This window comes from Rana temporaria, chromosome 2 (assembly GCF_905171775.1).
Source record: "Rana temporaria chromosome 2, aRanTem1.1, whole genome shotgun sequence".
Classification (NCBI taxonomy): domain Eukaryota; kingdom Metazoa; phylum Chordata; class Amphibia; order Anura; family Ranidae; genus Rana; species Rana temporaria.
Genome location: NC_053490.1, coordinates 319,304,322 through 319,323,370, shown reverse-complemented (window position 1 = coordinate 319,323,370; position 19,049 = coordinate 319,304,322). Strand labels below are relative to the sequence as shown.

Genomic DNA, 19,049 nt, shown 5'->3' with positions numbered 1-19,049 from the left:
GATAAATAGAAGACTCTGGTAAGTGGTATTTTTTATACCTTAAAGTGTTTGTTACCCCAACACTTCATATTCTTGATGTGTGGCTGTACCATGTACTTGCATGAGAACATATCCTGTTCTATTTGTACTGCTTCCTTTATGTGAAATATCTGGTGATCCTGCTAGTCTTTCTGCTTTCCTATTAAAAACTAACCACCCACTTTCCTGGAAAAAGTTTAATCCTCATGCCTCGTACACAAGACCGGTTTTCCCATAGGGAAAACTGCAATGAGAGCTTTTGGCTGGGAAAACCGGCCGTGTGTATGCTCCATCGCAGTTTTCCCCGACAGAAAAACTGCCAGGAAAAAAAACAGAACCAGCTCTTTTTTTTTTTCCACCAGGATTCCTGGCGGTCTTTTTCCCGGCAGTTTTCCTATTTGAAAAACTGCGATGGAGCATACACACGGCCGTAATTCCCGACCAAAGCTCCATTGCAGTTTTCCTGTGGGAATTTCATTTTATGTCCGGTATGCAGATGGGTGGTTATTGATCATTACTAAATATTATTGATATGGGGATCGAGATGTAGACCTTAAATGTTATGGTTTATTTAATGAGGATAATTCATTCAGGGCGATCGTGGTTGACATCAGTTTACATATATATTTTTTTATATATGTATAATTTTTAAATGCATATTCTTTGTGAATTTTTTACAGGGGTAAAACTCCTATGGTGTTTATGATGGTTTAGTTCGGGCATCACTAAATGGCGGCCCACGGTCCGCGTCCGGCCCAAGCTGCTGCTCTTTCCGGACTGCGGTGATCGCGCCATTTAGTCGCCGCTTTTGTAGCCATTATAGGCTGTGTGTGTCGAATGGCCTGATTCGATGGGCGGTTGTCATGACACCGTCACCGCTATATATTTTTTACAAGCAGCGGGACGTCTGCGTGCCTCTTTGCCCTACGCTGATGAACATACGAGGGGGAGGAGCTACGTGTGACGTCACCCGCGATCGCCGCTGTATGCTGCATGCTGCATCTGACAGTTTTATCCGTCTGTGAGCTCGCACTCGGCTGAGAGTGCTGCTACATGTGAGTGTACCACTATTGTTTTTAATAAATGCTGTTTTGTTGCTACTGAGAGCATTAGATCTCTCTTCCTTTATTTCATACCCATCACATTGCTGCTACCTATGGATGTTCCATTGTCATCTTGGAGTTGTCAAGCGACCACCTGATCATTCCTATTGAGATCTGAGATTGATTATCATGCTTTGTGGCCTCTTGAAGGTCGAATATTTGAGGTGAGAGGCCATCCTTACTTCTTGGTGGAGGATTCTTTTGGTTACCTGTTTTGAACCCGCTCCACTGAATGAAATCCATATGGATTTCTCTTCTACACTTTCACTTATGGACTTTTTTGTGTTTCTTAATATTTAAATGTTTGCGCTGCACTGTTTCACATTATTTATGCTCCCTAGCAGTTTTCTCGGCGAAAAAACTGCCCGCAAATTTTTTTTAACCAGCTCTCTTTTTTTTTCATTGTGTTTCCCGCCAGTTTTTTTCTCGTCGCAAAAAACGGTCGTGTGTATGCTTTTCCGAGGGGAAAAAACTTGCATGCTCAGAATCAAGTTTGCAGCCCAAAGGGTGGCGCCATTTGAAAGGAACTTCCCCTTTATAGTCCCGTCATACGTGTTGTACGTCACCGCGCTTTGGTCAGACGTTTTTTTTTGCATGAACGTGTGTATGCAAGTCAGGCTGGAGATGAATCACGTTGGGAAAAACTTCGTTTTTTTTTCTGACAAGAAAAATGGTCGTGTGTGGGAGGCATTAGGTTTACTCCAATTTCAAATTATTCAGAGTAGCTTGCAGTCTGCCCAAGGCCTGCTCCAAAACAAACACCTATAAATATTTTCTAAATTATGTTTTGGTATGCTGTGTGTATGGGAATATGTAACAGACATATGGGGCCACTGGGGGTTTTCTCAACTGTGACAGCAAAAGTGGAAATACACTTTAAACATGAGGGACTGGTATGAAACCTTTATATTTTAAATGTACTCCTGAATCATTATCATAATTTTCTGGCAGATATGTCTGTTTTATTCATGTAGTGGTTTCCATAGTTTTTATCAAGAAAAACCTGTCTATGCTGTGCTTTATTCACAGCTGGGTGAAGTCATTTTTATCTCGGGTTAATTGACAAGTGGACACAAGGTCACCTTGTGTGTTTTAAATGCATGTTTCTGACCTTATGACACCCGCTATAATTTCATTTCTTTATACTATACGATTGGAGATCTGTACCACTGAGCAGTAATGATCAGTGCTTGTAAATGACACCTGAGATGAGCTGTGGCCAAAGACATAAATACTGAGCACCTTGGTGGTTTGTCAGGCTTTAAAAAGTTATTGCTCGAGTCTCAAGAGTTTTCCATTGACATTTCTCCCACTGTATGTATAAGTCCTGACCTTTACTATTTCTGTGTTAAGAGCTTTTTGCTTTGCATAGGAAATCTATTGTATAGCGTTTCCAGATACTATTATATTTCAACGTCTGATTTTCTTCCTTTTCTGAAATAAAATAATCTCAAGTACTGCGAGCAGCAATCCATGTAATGGACAAAAGGTGGAATTATCTGGGTAAGTGAGACACTGGAACAGTTCAGTGTGATGAATTTCACAAAGCAGCAAATTCTTGTTAAATTACAGCAGTAGGTTTTTATTTCTTTGTTCTGAAAGAGGGCTCCAAACTCTCTTAAGGGTGCAGTGCTGCACAACTGAAGCCTAAAAATGCTTCAACTTAAAGCAGAGTTTCACCCACTTTTTAAAGTTTGCACCCCCGCATTCATGATCACATGTAAATGACTCATCCAACCCTTTTTTTTTTCTTTAACCTTTTTACCTCATTTTAAGAAGCTGAAGGCTCTGCGTCCGCTGTACCTCGCCCGCGTAATTTCCGCCCGCCCATCAATCCCAGGAGTCAATGGGCATCCTCCACTTCAATGAGTGCGCTGCGCTTTGTATGCACTGCACAGGAGTGAACTCGAGAGGTGCTGAAAAGGATTAAACCCCTGACTCAACTTCAGGGCAAAACACATTCTGCCGTTGACCCAAATTATGAAAGCATGCAGAAATCTGAGAGGGAGCCCTGCTTCTTTCGGTGTTCCAGCGTCCAAGAGACCGAACACATTTATTTCCATAGCTTTATAGACAAAATTACATCATACACATGAGCACAATTGATTGGTCAGTCCATATAAGGGTGGTTTCTCCTTGCAAGTCCATTTTTGGCACAAATTTCCTCGTGGTATATCCAGAAGCACAGGGCCCCCCCACTCAAGCTCACAGGGGCTTAATTCTTCAGTCGATGGGGTGGGCCGGAAGGAGGGAGTTTAGGAGTGCAGTAGAAGCAACAGCTGTTTTCACTTAGTCTCTTCCTGGGCCGAGATTTTAACCCTATAATGTCTCTTAAGGAAAGTAATTTTCTAATACACTCACATACATATGTATTATAACTATATATATATATATATATATATATATATATATATATATATATATATATATATATATATATATATATATATATATATCAAGAAATAAAAGAATATAATGCAAGAAAGGCAACATTTGAGTAGCTCAGGAGAAAAGTAACATAACACAAAATATTCATTTTAGTAACTTCCATCACAGTGCATGCTGGGTAGCCAGCAGCACCATATCCCAGAAGAAGCAAGAAGTGGGCTTCAGATGCCCACACTAAAGATGGAAGCGGGAGAGAAGAGTGAGTTTTAAAAATAGAAAAAAACTACTATTATTATTAATTCCATAATGTATGTGGGGGTTTTAAAAAAAAACAACTTGAAAACACTTTAAATGCAAATCAAGAGAAAATCAGTATCTGGTACTAGTATTCAAGTAGCAGCCTCAACAGCTCCCCTAAAACAGGTGGGTAGGCATCTGCATGAGCTACTACCTGGAATAGAAGTGATTTAAAAACAAAATGTAATTTTGCAGTCCATATTAGTTAGTGCATTTTTTAGTGTCCTATTTTTAGGGTTCCCACCATTAAACTGGCTGCAAATCCTCAGAGAATGGTAGTATTTCAGTGAAAGGCAGTAAGTACATTTTCATAAGTGCATTCTGTAACATTTAGGCCTAGTACACACGAGAGGATTTATCCGCGGATACGGTCCACCGGACCGTATCCGCGGATAAATCCTCTCGAGGATTTCCACGGATTTGGATCCGATGGAGTGTACTCACCATCGGATCAAAATCCGCCCCGAAATCCCATCGCGATGACGTGTCGCGCCGTCGCCGCGATGATGACGAGGCGACGTGCGCGACGCTGTCATAAAAGGAATTCCACGCATGCGTCGAATCATTACGACGCATGCGGGGGATCCCTTCGGACGGATCGATCCGGTGAGTCTGTACAAACCACCGTATCGATCCGCGGGAGCCAATTCAAGCGGATAGATTTGTAGACATGTCTACAAATTTTTATCTGCTGGAATTGGGAAATTTCCGTGGATAAATATCCGCAGGAATGTACACACCATAGAATCTATCCGCTGAAACCGATCCGCTGAGATTTTTCAGCGGATGGATTCTATCGTGTGTACAGGGCCTTAGGCTATCACTATACCTATGCTTATGTTATAATGTATTTTATGTTGTTTTTTTTTGCATATGCATTGGCAGTACATGAAACAACAAGAACTTTTTTTTTCTACAATGAATACTGTAATATGGGGGAGCCCAGGATCACCAGCCTGCTTTGTTCGTAAAAGCAACAGTCTATTTTCCAAGAGGATAAATGAAAGCAGCTTATTTCAACATGGAAAAAAAAAGTCCATACGCCTGGCCCACAAAATAAAGATTTGGCTTACCATCCATAACATTTGTCCATTGACATGGTTTCAAAGTCCTGCTTTGTGGTCCACTGAAAAGGTCACATGAGCTCAGATGTGTCTCAATCAGACAGCTTACAGACTTCACACAACTGTGTCTTGCGACTCTCAACACCTTGCAGACATCTGCTGACTCCTTTCTGCCCCTTTTCTCTCTTGTAGATGCATTAAGCAACTTAGGATCAAAGTACCCATAATAAGGGTTCGAGGCTCTTTTCCACCCAAAATCTCTCCAAGCCTTTCAAATTCTAGGTCCCATATGAGTAATTAATAATCCCGAGAGAACTGCAAGTTATTTTTACTCTTTTTCTAGATCACTCCAGAACCCCTAACTCTGTATGGGTGAGAATCTCTTAGAACTCCCAAACTGTCTCTTGCTGCCCCCCTTAAAGGGGTCACAAACCGAGCAGCAATCATAGACAACTGTTTTCCAGGACCCATCAATGGTATCCTGTACATTACCTAATAACCCCTAGGCGGCGACGCAATGCAAATATGTGGCCTCTCAGTGGGTGGGCCTTGGCACCGAGAGGATGCATATCTGCGTACCGATTTGCACCCAGCTAAAGGAAAACTCCCCATTATGTGACCACTGTGGCAGCCAATCACGGCGGTCACGTGATCATAAAACCCACCCTGCCTCCCGGTATCTGAAACCTCTTAAAAGGCCTGGGAGGTGCCGACGAAAAGGGGATAACAAGCCCCCCAACGAAACAAAGAAACATAGAAATTTAAATAAGGTAGGAGTTAGCAATGTGTGTGTGGGCTACTGATCCGTCCAATCCAATATAGAGAAAAAATATAGAAGAACCTAGTGCACAAAGGCACGGTAGTACCCCTCAGGTTTTTCCAGACAGACCAAAGTAGATAAAATAAGTAGTTTATTAAGTATAGAAATATAATAAAAAATTACAGAGAAGTCAATATCAAAAAGACATGTTAAAATGTATGTATATCATACAAATGTATGCTCAAGTAACACTAATGTATCACTGAGCTGCCCTTAAACAGTGTTGGGCTAGCAGGAACAAGAGTGTTGAATGATGCCTGACATGTTTCGGACCATGTAGTCCTTCTTCTGAGCCCTATATCATTCTTTTCACAATCATGAGTATTCTATGATTGTAAATATAGTATTTTATTACTAAATTAGTCTATTGGTATAGCCATTTAACAATAGTTTCAAAAATTGCAGAATATTATTTCAACACAAATTGTGCTGCTCAAAAACTGTTGGATAGCATTATAAGTTAAAAGAGAACCACATACTTATATGGATGCACCAATCTCCACTGAGAACCAGGACAGGGGACAGCAGATGATCCCGTGAGCTGAAGACAAACAGCAAATCTGAGCCATCTCTGTATTGTCAAAAAATAGCCAGTAATGCCTCCAAAAACTTGCTCATCGACACGTTTCACTAAAATATTAGCTTCCCCATGACAGATACTGGGTAGGTGCTGGTAAACTTGTGGCTCAGGGTATGGGAGAACTTAGCCAATCTGACAGACAACCGAAAAAAATTAATTGCATATGTGTGTCTATGGTAGTCGGATACACATGTATCATGTGGTCTATAGTAGATACCACTGGTATATAGTGGTCATGTATAGGTATTAGAGTATAAATCACACACACAACGGTACGTGGTCACAGATTTCCACAGAATTAGGGGGGTTGGGCCCATCTGGAGGTATGGGTGTCCCTTCCCTTACTAATTATACAATGGTAACAATGGTTTTAAGTTGGTTGTATCTGGTAGGAAGTACAGTGGAACCTCGGTTTAGGAGTAACGTGGTTAACAAGCATTTTGAAACACGAGCAACTTTTAAAAAAAAATTCTGACTTGGTTTGCAAGTTTTGTCTCGTAAAACTAGCAGAATCCAAGCTAATGGGGTGTGCAATATCGCATTTGGCCTGAGATGCGGGGGCACCGGAGCCAAGCAGATCCGAGTGGAGGCGTTCAGAAATGCTTGGAAATACTCAGAAATACTCAGTTCCTGGGTGTTTCCGAGGCTTTCCGAGGTCAGCCAAGCTGTCCTTTGGCTTTTACCAGTGTTTCCGATGCTCTTTGGCGCCCATCTCTGGCCACATGCGGTATTGCATGCCATTGAAGTCAATGCAGAACAAATTATTTTAAATTTTCATTGACTCCTATGGGGAAACTCGCTTTGATATGCGAGTGCTTTGGATTACGAGAATTCCGAGGATGATGGATTGAACAGTTCCACAAGAGATGTTCAAACCTTGGGATATTTTTTTAACCTAACTCTGCTTTAAACTTCTCCACAACTTTATCCCTGATCTGTCTGGTATGTTCCTTGGCCTTCATGATGCTGTTTGTTCACCAAGGTTCTATAACAAACCTCAGAGGGCTTCACAGAACATCTGTATTTATACTGAGATTAAATTACACACAGGTGGACTCTATTTACTAATTAGGTGACTTCTGAAGCAAATGGTTCGACTAGATTTTAGTTAGGGGTATCAGAGTAAAGGAGGCTCAATACAAATTCACTCCATAATTTGTAGATATTTATTAGTAAAAATGTATGAAAACCACATATTATTTTACTTCCACTTCACAATTAGGTGCCAGTTTGTGTTTGTCTATCACATAAACTCCCCAATTTTTTTTTTACATTTTTGGTTGTAACATGACAAAATGTGGAAAATGTCAAGGGGTATGATTACTTTTTTAAGGCACTGTATATGTATACAAACTATTTTACTGCTTAAACTTACTCACCTCCATCCTGCCTCTCTGAAACAATTTCAAGCTCACCGGTTGCCTTTTCATATAGTCATGCATTGTGACCTTGTTCATTTATTTCAATTCTACACTACTGACTCAGTATGGCAGTATGAAATATCTCCTGAGATTTATATGTTTCATAGGCTGAAGTCACAGCTCTTTGTGAATGTTATTTCTCTAAATGACTGCATACACTCCAAGTAATGTCAAGGTTTATAGCAATGTCTATTCCATAGTCCTTTAACTGTGCTCCTGTCACTTCCGTCTTATTGTAATTTTTTAATGGTGAATGCATATTCATTATTTATGACAGCGATGAGCAAATTTACAGATTTTGCTTACTAGCCTTCTGTTTTATATACCTCCACTGATCTTGGATAAGATAGTTTCCTCACTTTACCGCACAGCTAGCTTTAACATATAGCATACAGCTCCTAAATGTTAAGTTGTCAGTTAGTTTATCACTTTCCTGTCATCTTCTTTCCTTCTAACATGTTATTCAAGAAAAGGATATAGCTAGATGCAGGTTAGGTATTAATGCTGCTTACAGTAATGGTAGTACTCAGAAAATACACCAGAACTGCTTTGTCATGATGTACAGTAGATGTGTCTGTCACCATTAAATTATTATATCCAGAGCTCAATAAATGTCATATGGCCTTGGCAAGCACAAATATGACCTGTTGTCAAGTTTGCCATGTCATTTGATTCCTTTTCTTTAGTGGCCACTGTATTTGACCTCTGGTGCTGCACCAGAGCCTCTCCTTTACACTTTTCCCCATACCAGATCATATATGATATGATACTCTGACTGGAGGAATCTCAATTTCTGCAGGCCTGGAACACTATTTTGTGATCAGGCATGGAAAGAAGGGGAGAGGAAAGAATCTAACGAACCACAAAGTTTTAGTCGACAGATGCCAAATCTCTTTGAAATGGGGATTGGAATGTGTCCCAGACCGAATAAGATTTAAAGATTAACATTCTACAGGTGAAGAGACTCAAATAACTTATAGAAATAAAATAAAATAAGATATCTAAGTTCTTTTGGATCCCAAGGGACAAATTACAATATGGTTCTTCTCCTTTAAATGTTAAAGAGGAGCTCCAGGCTAGCCCAATAAAAATAAAAGTCAGCAGCTACAAATACTGTAGCTGCTGACTTTATTATTAGGGCACGTACTTGTCCAAACATCCAGCGGTGTCCTCACCTGAGGCGATTCTTCAATTGGCTATCAGGTGCTGGTGCCACCATACTAAGAGAAACCGGCAGTGAAGCCCTGCAACTTCCGGCTCAGCTTGCCACTGCAAACTGAGCCAAAAGTGGTAGCGGGTACCTGTCAAAACGAGTTACCTGCTCCGGGATCTGGGGGGGATCCGCCCGCAGACACTCACAGTTGTGGGGGTGAGGCCCTTGTCCCCATCCACATGGGGACAAGGGTGATTTTGGGGTGGGCATGTGGCCTGGTATCATTCCCCCCCTTTTCTGACCTGCTCGCTCACTCGTCCCCCCCTTTTTTGACCTGCCAGACTGCATGCTCCGATAAGGGTCTGGCATGGATTTTGGGGGGACCCTATGCCGTTTAAAAAAAAAAATTCTGTTGCCGGCATTCTGAGTCATGGTTGTTAAGGATGCGGGGAGCCAACTTCCCGGTCCGCTACTTAACAACCAGCTATTCTTCACACAGAATTCAAATCTGTCAATCGTTTTTCGACCGATCTGAATTCTAATCATTCTGAAAAGTTGGAATTCATTCAAAAATGAATAAACAAAATTGAATTTAATGAAAACAAAACAAATTCTGAGAGCAAACTAAACAAATTCCATAACAAAACAAAATTAGTAACATACAAATCTAACCAAAACAAAACACATGTTCTGAGCGTCTAGTGTATATAGTGCAGGAGTTGGTAATATATTACAATATAGTGTATACTATATAGTGCAGGAGTCCATAATGTAAAATGTAGTGTACAGAGCAGCTTCCTGATCATTCGCAAACTAAAGCATAGTAAACACAGTTTACTATGCTCCAGTTGTAAATAAACACTGGAGTGATCGGTACCAATTGCTCACTATGTTCATTCAGGAAAGGAAGAGGCTGGTAAATATGACTCCATCCTGAACCCAATCCTCATGTGCCCCACAGTAGCTGAAGCTGGCAAGAGAGCAAGGATGAGAGCCAGCAATGCTGCGGGGGGGGGGGGGCACACAGGGGGATTGGAGCAAGAAGAAGAGTGGGTGGTATTCAGAGTGGTGGGGGGTGCTGGGTGCAGATACTGGAACTGATCCCCCTGCAGTGCAGCCAGCAAGAGAGAAAGGATGAGAAGCCAGCTGCACTGCAGGGGGATCATAGTCCAGGGGGCCCACCTATTCTTTTTTTTTTTTACAAACTTTTTTATTAGGTACACCTATTCTGGGACAGTTGGGAGCATGGGCGTCCGCTGGTATAGGCAAGGGGGGTCAAGTGACCCCCCCCCCTGGAATCGGCAAGGTGTCTGCACACAGACAGTGAGATTCCTGAGCAGTCCTTGCAGGCACGGCGGGGAGGAGAGGGGGCACCAGATGAGAGCTGCACTATGCTCAGAACACTCAGGAGAAGCTCTTCAGCATCTTATCTTGCCCAGCTGTCACACTACCCCGTGTTCTGAACTCCTATACAGTCCGCACACTGAACTGAGTGCCTCCTTCTCTGTAGCTGCCGCTGTACCAAACAGGAGAAGGACGATCCCCCCAGGTTTGGCTGCTGTCCAAGTAAGAGTGATCACAGTCAGAGCAGCAGCGAGGGTGGGCGGAGCAGGAAGATAACGTTCTCTCAGCAGCGACTATCCAGCCCAGCAGTCACCAGAGCTCACCCCAGGCCAGCTAAGAAGTTTCTGAATCAAGCCTTGGAAGCTGCCAGGTGAAATGCCAACTTATATTTGTAGAACAAGTTGGGTTAATGTCAGCTTGTTTCTGTGCCATGGCCTGTCTGTAATCAGTGTTTGTAGATTACTGTTTAATTATCAGTATCCAGCAACTCTAATAAGACCCCAGACCAGGACAATTCTACTACTTCCCAGGCTCATTACAAATCTGTAATGGACATTTTTAAGGCTAGATGTTTTGATTGCAAAGGAGGTGAGCATCTGCAAAAAATCATTTCTGACCAAGCATGTGATCAGTTACATATTATTTAAGGTCAGTTATAAATGTCTAAAAATCTCTCTCTTGCTCAGTATAAATCATTTGGGCATTCTGTATGTAGCTGTTAATTTTTTACAAGAAATCTGTATTTTAGGCTAACTGAAGACACTCAAAATTTAGCGCAGTTTGGCATCTTCACCCTGGTCACCAGATAACCTTGTCCCGACACTGGCAGCACTGCAAGGTCAGTGTCACTGGGCACAATAGGAGACAGAAATATGGACAGAATATCATCTTTATGCCATTGTGCCCATATAACTGATATTGTGCCTAATATAGATGATGTTGCACCCATATTGAGGCACACCAGCATCTATATGGGCACTAAAGCAGCTATATGGGCATAACAGCTGTAAGCTGGGGGATAGGTAGCAGGTACAAAACGCTCCCGGGGATGAGCAGGCACAGATACCAAGTCCATGGGATAAGTGAAAACAGAGGGGTGTTTATTGGTGCTATATACAAAGTCTTTTTACAGGTGCTGTACAGTGTGCAGAGAAGAAACAAAACAAAAGTAATTAAACAAAAAGCCTAGCCGTGTCCCGGCTCTAACTATACAATATGCATGCCCTCACTACCAGGCTGAACAAACCTACAGCTTGTCAGCTTCCACATAGATTGCTTAACAGTTTTGGTTACCAACCTCTTTGCTCTCACAGACCAACACTATCTGTGTCCCAGGGCAGAGCAAAGACTGTCTGCACAGGTGAGCTTAAATTGGCCTGGGTGAGAGGGCCAACACCCGTACTGGATCAGAGCTCAGAAATCCCTGAACGTATAAGAGAGGAGCCTGGGAGAGGTGTAAACCCCGAACAGGACTTTTCCAGGCTCTCTCTGGGACGCTCTGCTACACATCCTCCCCCCTTGTTTCAACCCCAGGGTTGGAACACCTGTAGCCCAACAGGAGTGAACACGGGACAGGGCATCTACATTCCCCATTTCAACACCTGGCCTGTGTTTTACCGTGAAGGAGTAATCCTGTAGGGCCAAAAACCACCGGTTCACCCGTCTATTCGTCTCCTTCTTTTGGGCCATCCATTTCAGGGGAGCATGGTCAGTTATCAAGTCAAATTGGCGCCCCAACAAGTAGTACCTGAGTGCATCCACGGCCCACTTTATGGCTAAACACTCCTTTTCAATGACTGCATATTTTTTCTCATGGTCATTAAGCTTTCTGCTTAGGTACACCACAGGGTGTTCTTCCCCATTGTGTACCTGTGATAGTACTGCCCCGATACCCACATCAGAGGCATCCGTTTGAACCAAAAAGTCTTTGGCGAAATCAGGGGAGTATAGCACTGGCTGTGCACAAAGAGCTTTTTTCAGGACTTGGAAAGATTCTTCCGCTACTGGGGACCATTTCACCATTACGGAGTCTTTCCCTTTCGTAAGGTCTGTCAGTGGGGCAGCTATAGTTGCAAAATTTGGGATAAACCTTCTATAATACCCCGCAATGCCAAGAAAAGCCCTGACCTGCTTTTTATTTGCAGGACGTGGCCACTCCTGGATGGCTTCTATTTTATTCACCTGGGGCTTTATGACACCACGGCCAATAGTGTAGCCCAAATACTTGGCTTCCTCTAGACCGATGCCACATTTTTTGGGATTTGCCGTAAATCCTTCTTTGAAGAGGGAATCAAGGACAGCCTGGACACGGGGCAAGTGAGACTCCCAGTCAGTGCTATGTACCACTATGTCATCTAGATAGGCTGCTGCATACTGTCGGTGAGGCCTTAGGGTCCTGTCCATAGCCCTCTGAAACGTTGCAGGGGCATTTTGCAACCCAAAAGGCATCTTCTTATATTGAAAGGATCCCTCCGGGGTTACAAATGCAGTCTTCTCTTTGGCGCTAGCAGTCAGGGGTATTTGCCAATACCCTTTTGTCAAGTCCAAAGTGGTCAGATAGCGAGCTTTGCCAAGTCGGTCTATAAGTTCGTCCACTCTGGGCATTGGGTACGTGTCAAACTTTGTCACTGCATTAAGCTTCCTAAAGTCATTGCAGAACCTCCAAGTGCCATCCGGTTTTGGGACTAACACGATGGGGCTAGACCAGTCACTATTGGATTCCTCAATGACATCTAGCTCCAACATCCTTCTAACTTCATCACTGATGTCCTTTCTCCTCGCTTCAGGAATTCGGTACAGCTTGAGCTTGACACGGACCCCCGGTTCAGTAACAATGTCATGCTGAACTGCTGAGGTCGTGCCAGGCAACTCTGAAAATTTCTCTCTATTCCTTATCAGGAACTCTCTAGCTTCCTGTTTTTGGGAACATGACAGGGTGTCTGGAATGGTGACCTCAGGGATCAGAGGGGACTCAATACCTTTAGGCATTACAGGGAGGGACCTCGTAGTCAACGCTAGTCTATCCTTCCAGGGCTTTAACAGATTTATGTGGTAAATTTGTTCGGGCTTCCTTTTACCTGGTTGATACACCTTGTAATTGACCTCCCCAACTTTTTCAATTACTTCAAAGGGACCCTGCCACTTAGCCAGGAACTTGCTCTCAACAGTGGGAACCAACACGAGGACCCTGTCACCAGGTGAGAAAACACGGAGTTGGGCCCCCCTGTTGTATATTCTCTGTTGGGCTGCTTGGGCCTGCAGTAAGTGTTCCTTTACCACCGGCATGATTGCTGCAATCCTCTCCTGCATTTGAGCGATATGCTCAATGACACTTTTGTGGGGTGTCTGTTCCCCCTCCCAAGTTTCCTTGGCTATGTCTAAGAGTCCTCGAGGGTGTCTCCCATAGAGCAGCTCAAATGGAGAGTACCCCGTAGAGGACTGGGGAACCTCCCTGATGGCGAACATCAAGTACGGTATCAGGAAGTCCCAGTTTCTCCCATCCTTGTCCACAACCTTCTTTAACATACTCTTTAATGTCTTATTGAAGCGTTCCACCAAGCCATCCGTTTGAGGATGATACACCGAGGTTCGCAACTGCGTCACCTTAAATAACTTGCACAGCTCCCTAGTTATCCGTGACATAAATGGGGTACCCTGGTCTGTAAGGATTTCTTTAGGGATGCCAACCCGACTGAACACCATGAACAGCTCTTTGGCAATGTTTTTAGCAGACGCAGCGCGTAAGGGAACGGCCTCAGGGTAACGTGTAGCGTAATCCATGATCACAAGGATATGCTGATGACCACGGGCAGATTTGGGGAGCGGACCCACAAGGTCCATGGCAATCCTTTCAAAGGGCACTTCAATAATGGGCAAGGGCACTAAAGGACTTCGGAAGTGAGGCTGTGGGGCTGACATCTGACACACAGCACAGGATTGACAATAATTCTCAATATTTTTCTGTATCCCAGGCCAGTAAAACCTGTGCAACACTCTTTCAGTGGTTTTCTCAACCCCTAAATGGCCTCCTAGCAAGTGCCCATGAGCAAGTTCCGACACCACCCGCCTATATGGCTTAGGGACCACCAACTGCTCAACCACTTCATCATTCATTTTACATACACGATACAGTAAATCCTCATTGCTGCAGAAATAAGGAAAACAGGTCCTATCCCCTGGTTCAACAGGTACATCATTAATCACCATTACATTTTCCCAGGCCCTGGTGAGGGTAGGGTCTTTTCTCTGCTCAGTACCAAAATTTTCCTTGTGCACATTAAGGTCAGCAAACTCCAACGTAGGCTCAGCAGACGGCTGTCCGGCTCTACTGGTTGTGGGGACTTCCTCAGGCTCCTCCAGCTCTCCTGCCATAACTGAGAAAGGAAAGCTCGGAGAGCCCCGAGATGAGTCCCCTGAACCCCCAATATCAGGATTAGCCAGGAGTTCTGGCTCTGCGACTGAGTCAGGTACCTCGACCGGGTCGGGACGATCCCACAGTTCCCAAAACTTAGGGAAGTCCCTACCAATGATGGCCTCGTGCACCAAGTGGGGCACAAGTCCGACCGCATGGGACACCGTACCTAAGCCAGTTTTAAACTGAACTGTGGCTATAGGATACTCCCGGGTATCCCCATGTACACAGATCACAGCAACTTTTTTAGCATGAAAATTCATAGTTTCAACCATCTCAGCTGTAACCAAAGTAACCAGACTTCCAGAGTCCAGCAAGGCCATAATAGGCTTATTATTAACAGTCATTTGACACATGTGTTTCCCCACATTTGGCGCTGAAGCGCATGAAACAGCAGCAAACATAGACTGCCTTCTAATGGACAGATCACACTGCATTGGTTCATCAGTCAATGGACAGTTTGCTGCAACATGTCCCAGTTCTTGGCAACGAAAACACCTGATGTTTCCCCAGTTCGGTTTGCTGACAGGCAGTGGTTTCCCTTGTTTGGGACGCCAAACTTCAGTCCTGGCACCAAAAATCCTCCCCTCTACTTCCTTGCCATGCTTACCACCCACTTCCCCTGGAACAGTCTTACCGGTTGCCTGGGGAGACCGTGGCTTTGGGTGGAAAGTCTGTGCGGCTGTTGGGGTGGTGACCAGGTTCTCAGCAGCAAAGTACCTCTCAACGAGTTCCACCAGGTTATCTGCCGAATTGGGGTCTCCTTGACTCACCCACTTCTGCAGGGGTATTGGCAGTGACCTCAGGAATTGGTCCATGACCACACGCTCCACTATTTGTGGCGCAGACAGGGACTCCGGCTGTAGCCATTTTCGCACCAGGTGGATTAGATCGAACATCTGCGATCTTGGGGGCCTCTCAACTTGGAAGAACCAGCTGTGGACCCGTTGTGCTCGAACGGCCAAGGTGACACCGAGTCGCGCCAGAATTTCCCGCTTGACCTTCTCATAGTCTCCCGCTTCTGCCGACTCCAGATCATAGTAGGCCTTCTGCGATTCACCAGACAGTAAGGGGGCAATCAGTCCTGCCCATCGAGTTTTAGGCCAACCTTCCCTCTCAGCGGTCCATTCAAATGTTAACAGGAAGGCCTCTGGATCATCATCCGTAGTCATCTTGGACAGAAAGCGAGCCACATGGATGGCTGAAGGTTTGCTTCCAATATCCTTGATTTCCGCAGGTGCCCACTGTGCTAGCGTTTCTGCAACCTTAGTCAGGGTTTTCCTATCCGCTTCTGCAGCAGTGGCAAGCTGTTCAAACAGCCTCTGCGATTGCTCCTGTACAGCACTAATCAACAGCTGTGATTGATCTTGTGCAGCATTAATCTGTTGGTACAGCGCCTTGGTTTGCTCCTGTGCAATAGCATTGGCTTGCTGTTGTGCAGCGTTGGCTAACACCATTTGTTTGAGGATTTCCTCCATGTTGTCACTTTAGGTACTGGCCTTTTAAATAGTAACTTACTACTGCTGCCCGCATTCTCCACCATATGTAAGCTGGGGGATAGGTAGCAGGTACAAAACGCTCCCGGGGATGAGCAGGCACAGATACCAAGTCCATGGGATAAGTGAAAACAGAGGGGTGTTTATTGGTGCTATATACAAAGTCTTTTTACAGGTGCTGTACAGTGTGCAGAGAAGAAACAAAACAAAAGTAATTAAACAAAAAGCCTAGCCGTGTCCCGGCTCTAACTATACAATATGCATGCCCTCACTACCAGGCTGAACAAACCTACAGCTTGTCAGCTTCCACATAGATTGCTTAACAGTTTTGGTTACCAACCTCTTTGCTCTCACAGACCAACACTATCTGTGTCCCAGGGCAGAGCAAAGACTGTCTGCACAGGTGAGCTTAAATTGGCCTGGGTGAGAGGGCCAACACCCGTACTGGATCAGAGCTCAGAAATCCCTGAACGTATAAGAGAGGAGCCTGGGAGAGGTGTAAACCCCGAACAGGACTTTTCCAGGCTCTCTCTGGGACGCTCTGCTACACAGCATAAAGATGCTTTTGTGTCCATATAGATTTTAAAATCTCCACTGGCTTGAGCCAATGCTGCACCATGCAGGTGTAGTTTTTTTTTGTCATGGATTGATTGCTTAACCAGTTGGTAACCGCCCTATAGCCAAAATACGGCTACAGAGCGGTTCCTGTACTCTAGGAGGGCGTCAATGTACGTCCTCCCAGAGACTGCGTTGTGCGCGCCCGAGCGGGCGCGCACACGCGATCGCCGGTGCTCGCCGGGTCTACGGGACCCGCAGCAACAGCACTCGCGGTAAGGAGCCAATGGAAGCGGCTCCTTACCACGTGATCGCGCTGTCCAATGACGGCGCGATCACTTGTAAACAAACCGGCGTCATGTAATGACGCCGGTTCCTCCCTCTCCTCTCTGTACCGTTCGGTACAGTGTGAGAGGAGAGGGAGGGGGGGGGGATCGGGCGGCAGCAGCAGCCGCCGCACTGTGGGCTGGATCTGTGACAATTGCAGTCACAGATCCAGCCATCCCTGCGCAATACTCTGCAAAATAAAAATGATGATGAGTGCAATACTCTGCAATACCCCACCCCATACTCTGCAATACCCCACCCCATACTCTGCAATACCCACCCTGGGGGGGTGGGTATTGCAGAGTATGGGGTGGGGTATTGCAGAGTATGGGGTGGGGTATTGCAGAGTATGGGGTGGGGTATTGCAGAGTATTGCACTCATCATTTTTTTTATTTTACTCTGCAATACCCACCCCCCCATACTCTGCAATACCCACCCACCCATACTCTGCAATACCCACCCCCCCATACTCTGCAATACCCCCCCCCATACTCTGCAATACCCCCCCCCATACTCTGCAATACCCCCCCCCATACTCTGCAATACCCCCCCCCATACTCTGCAATACCCCCCCATACTCTGCAATACCCCCCCCATACTCTGCAATACCCCCCCATACTCTGCAATACCCCCCCCCATACTCTGCAATACCCCCCCCCATACTCTGCAATACCCCCCCATACTCTGCAATACCCCCCCAATACTCCGCAATACCCTCAATACTCCAATACCTTGCAATACGTCGCCTATGGGGATTTTTAAGTAGCAACGTTTGGCGCAATTTCACGAGCGTGTGCAATTTTGAAGGGTGACATGTTGGGTATCTATTTACTCGGCGTAACTTCATCTTTCATATTATGCAAAAACATTGGGCTAACTTTACTGTTTTTTTTTTTTTTTAAGCACAAAACTGTTTTTTTTTTAAAAACACGCGTTCAAAAAATTGCTGCGAAAATACCGTGCAAGATAAAAAGTTGCAACAACCGCCATTGTATTCTCTAGGGTCTTTGAAAAAAAAGCATATATAATGTTTTGGGTTTCTATGTAATTTTTTTAGCAAATAAATGATGATTTTTACATGTAGGAGAGAAATGTCAGAATTGGTCTGGGTGCTCCAGAACGCCTGATGGTGCTCCCTGCATGTTGGGCCTCTGTATGTGGCCACGCTGTGTAAAAGTCGCACACATGTGGTATCGCTATACTCGGGAGGAATAGCAGAATGTGTTTTGGGGTGTAATTTGTAGTATGCATATGCTGTGTGTGAGAAATAACCTGCTAATATGACAGAAACTAGATTTTTTTTTTTTTTTTTACAGAATTTTCAGTCTTTTTTCTTTTATAGCGCAAAAAATAAAAACCGCAGAGGTGATCAAATACCACCAAAAGAAAGCTCTATTTGTGGGAAAAAAAGGACAAAAATTTCAGATGGGTACAATGTTGTATGACTGAGTAATTGTCATTCAAATTGTGAGAGCACCGAAAGCTGAAAATTGGTCTGGTGATTAAGGGGGTTTTCGTGCCCAGTGGTCAAGTGGTTAATTGTATGTTTATTTATACCTTTACTTGCTGTGGTCACTCACAGCATATTTTTCATGGTTTTGCATGTGGCACAGATCGCCACAGCAAATCCAGATACACTCTCTCCCCAAAAAGTGCCAAATGTGGCAGAGGAAGGGGGGAGGGTGCAAACAACTGGAGCTTCCCCTTTTGGGTGGAGCTCTGCTTTAAAACTGCCACAAGCCACCAATAAGGAGGGTGGATTGAAAGTAGAATTCCAGCTTGCGCTAGCCTTAAAAACTTCCCCCGCCCCCTTACCCCTAACACCTATGCGGACTAACCTATTTTCAGACTGTTCCAATCTGGCCGTGTTATCTTACCTGTGTGATCCAGCAGCGTATGCAGGGGAGAGGAGCGAGCACCAATAACAACTGTGACATGGGAATCGATGGGTGACATCTGCTCATCAGGCTTTATCAGCCATCGCCAAGCACTTTCTCCCCTGTAGCCGCTGTTGACTGACAAAGGTAAGATCACACGACCAGACCTTAAAATGTTGCCCCCCTCTGAAAAA

At 44.6% G+C, this 19,049-nt stretch overlaps 1 protein-coding gene across 1 annotated transcript; it reads right to left on the bottom strand.

Moving 5' to 3' along the window:
• Positions 1 to 11,601: 11,601 nt before the first annotated feature.
• Positions 11,602 to 16,077, bottom strand: LOC120928293. The gene has a single exon (XM_040339391.1). The coding sequence runs from the start codon at positions 16,075 to 16,077 to the stop codon at positions 11,602 to 11,604; it is 4,476 nt and encodes a 1,491-aa protein (XP_040195325.1).
• Between the last annotated feature and the right edge of the window lie 2,972 nt (positions 16,078 to 19,049).

Coding starts and splice junctions, on each gene's coding strand:
- LOC120928293 (XM_040339391.1), bottom strand. CDS start 16,077: ATGGAGGAAATCCTCAAACAAATGGTGTTAGCCAACGCTGCACAACAG.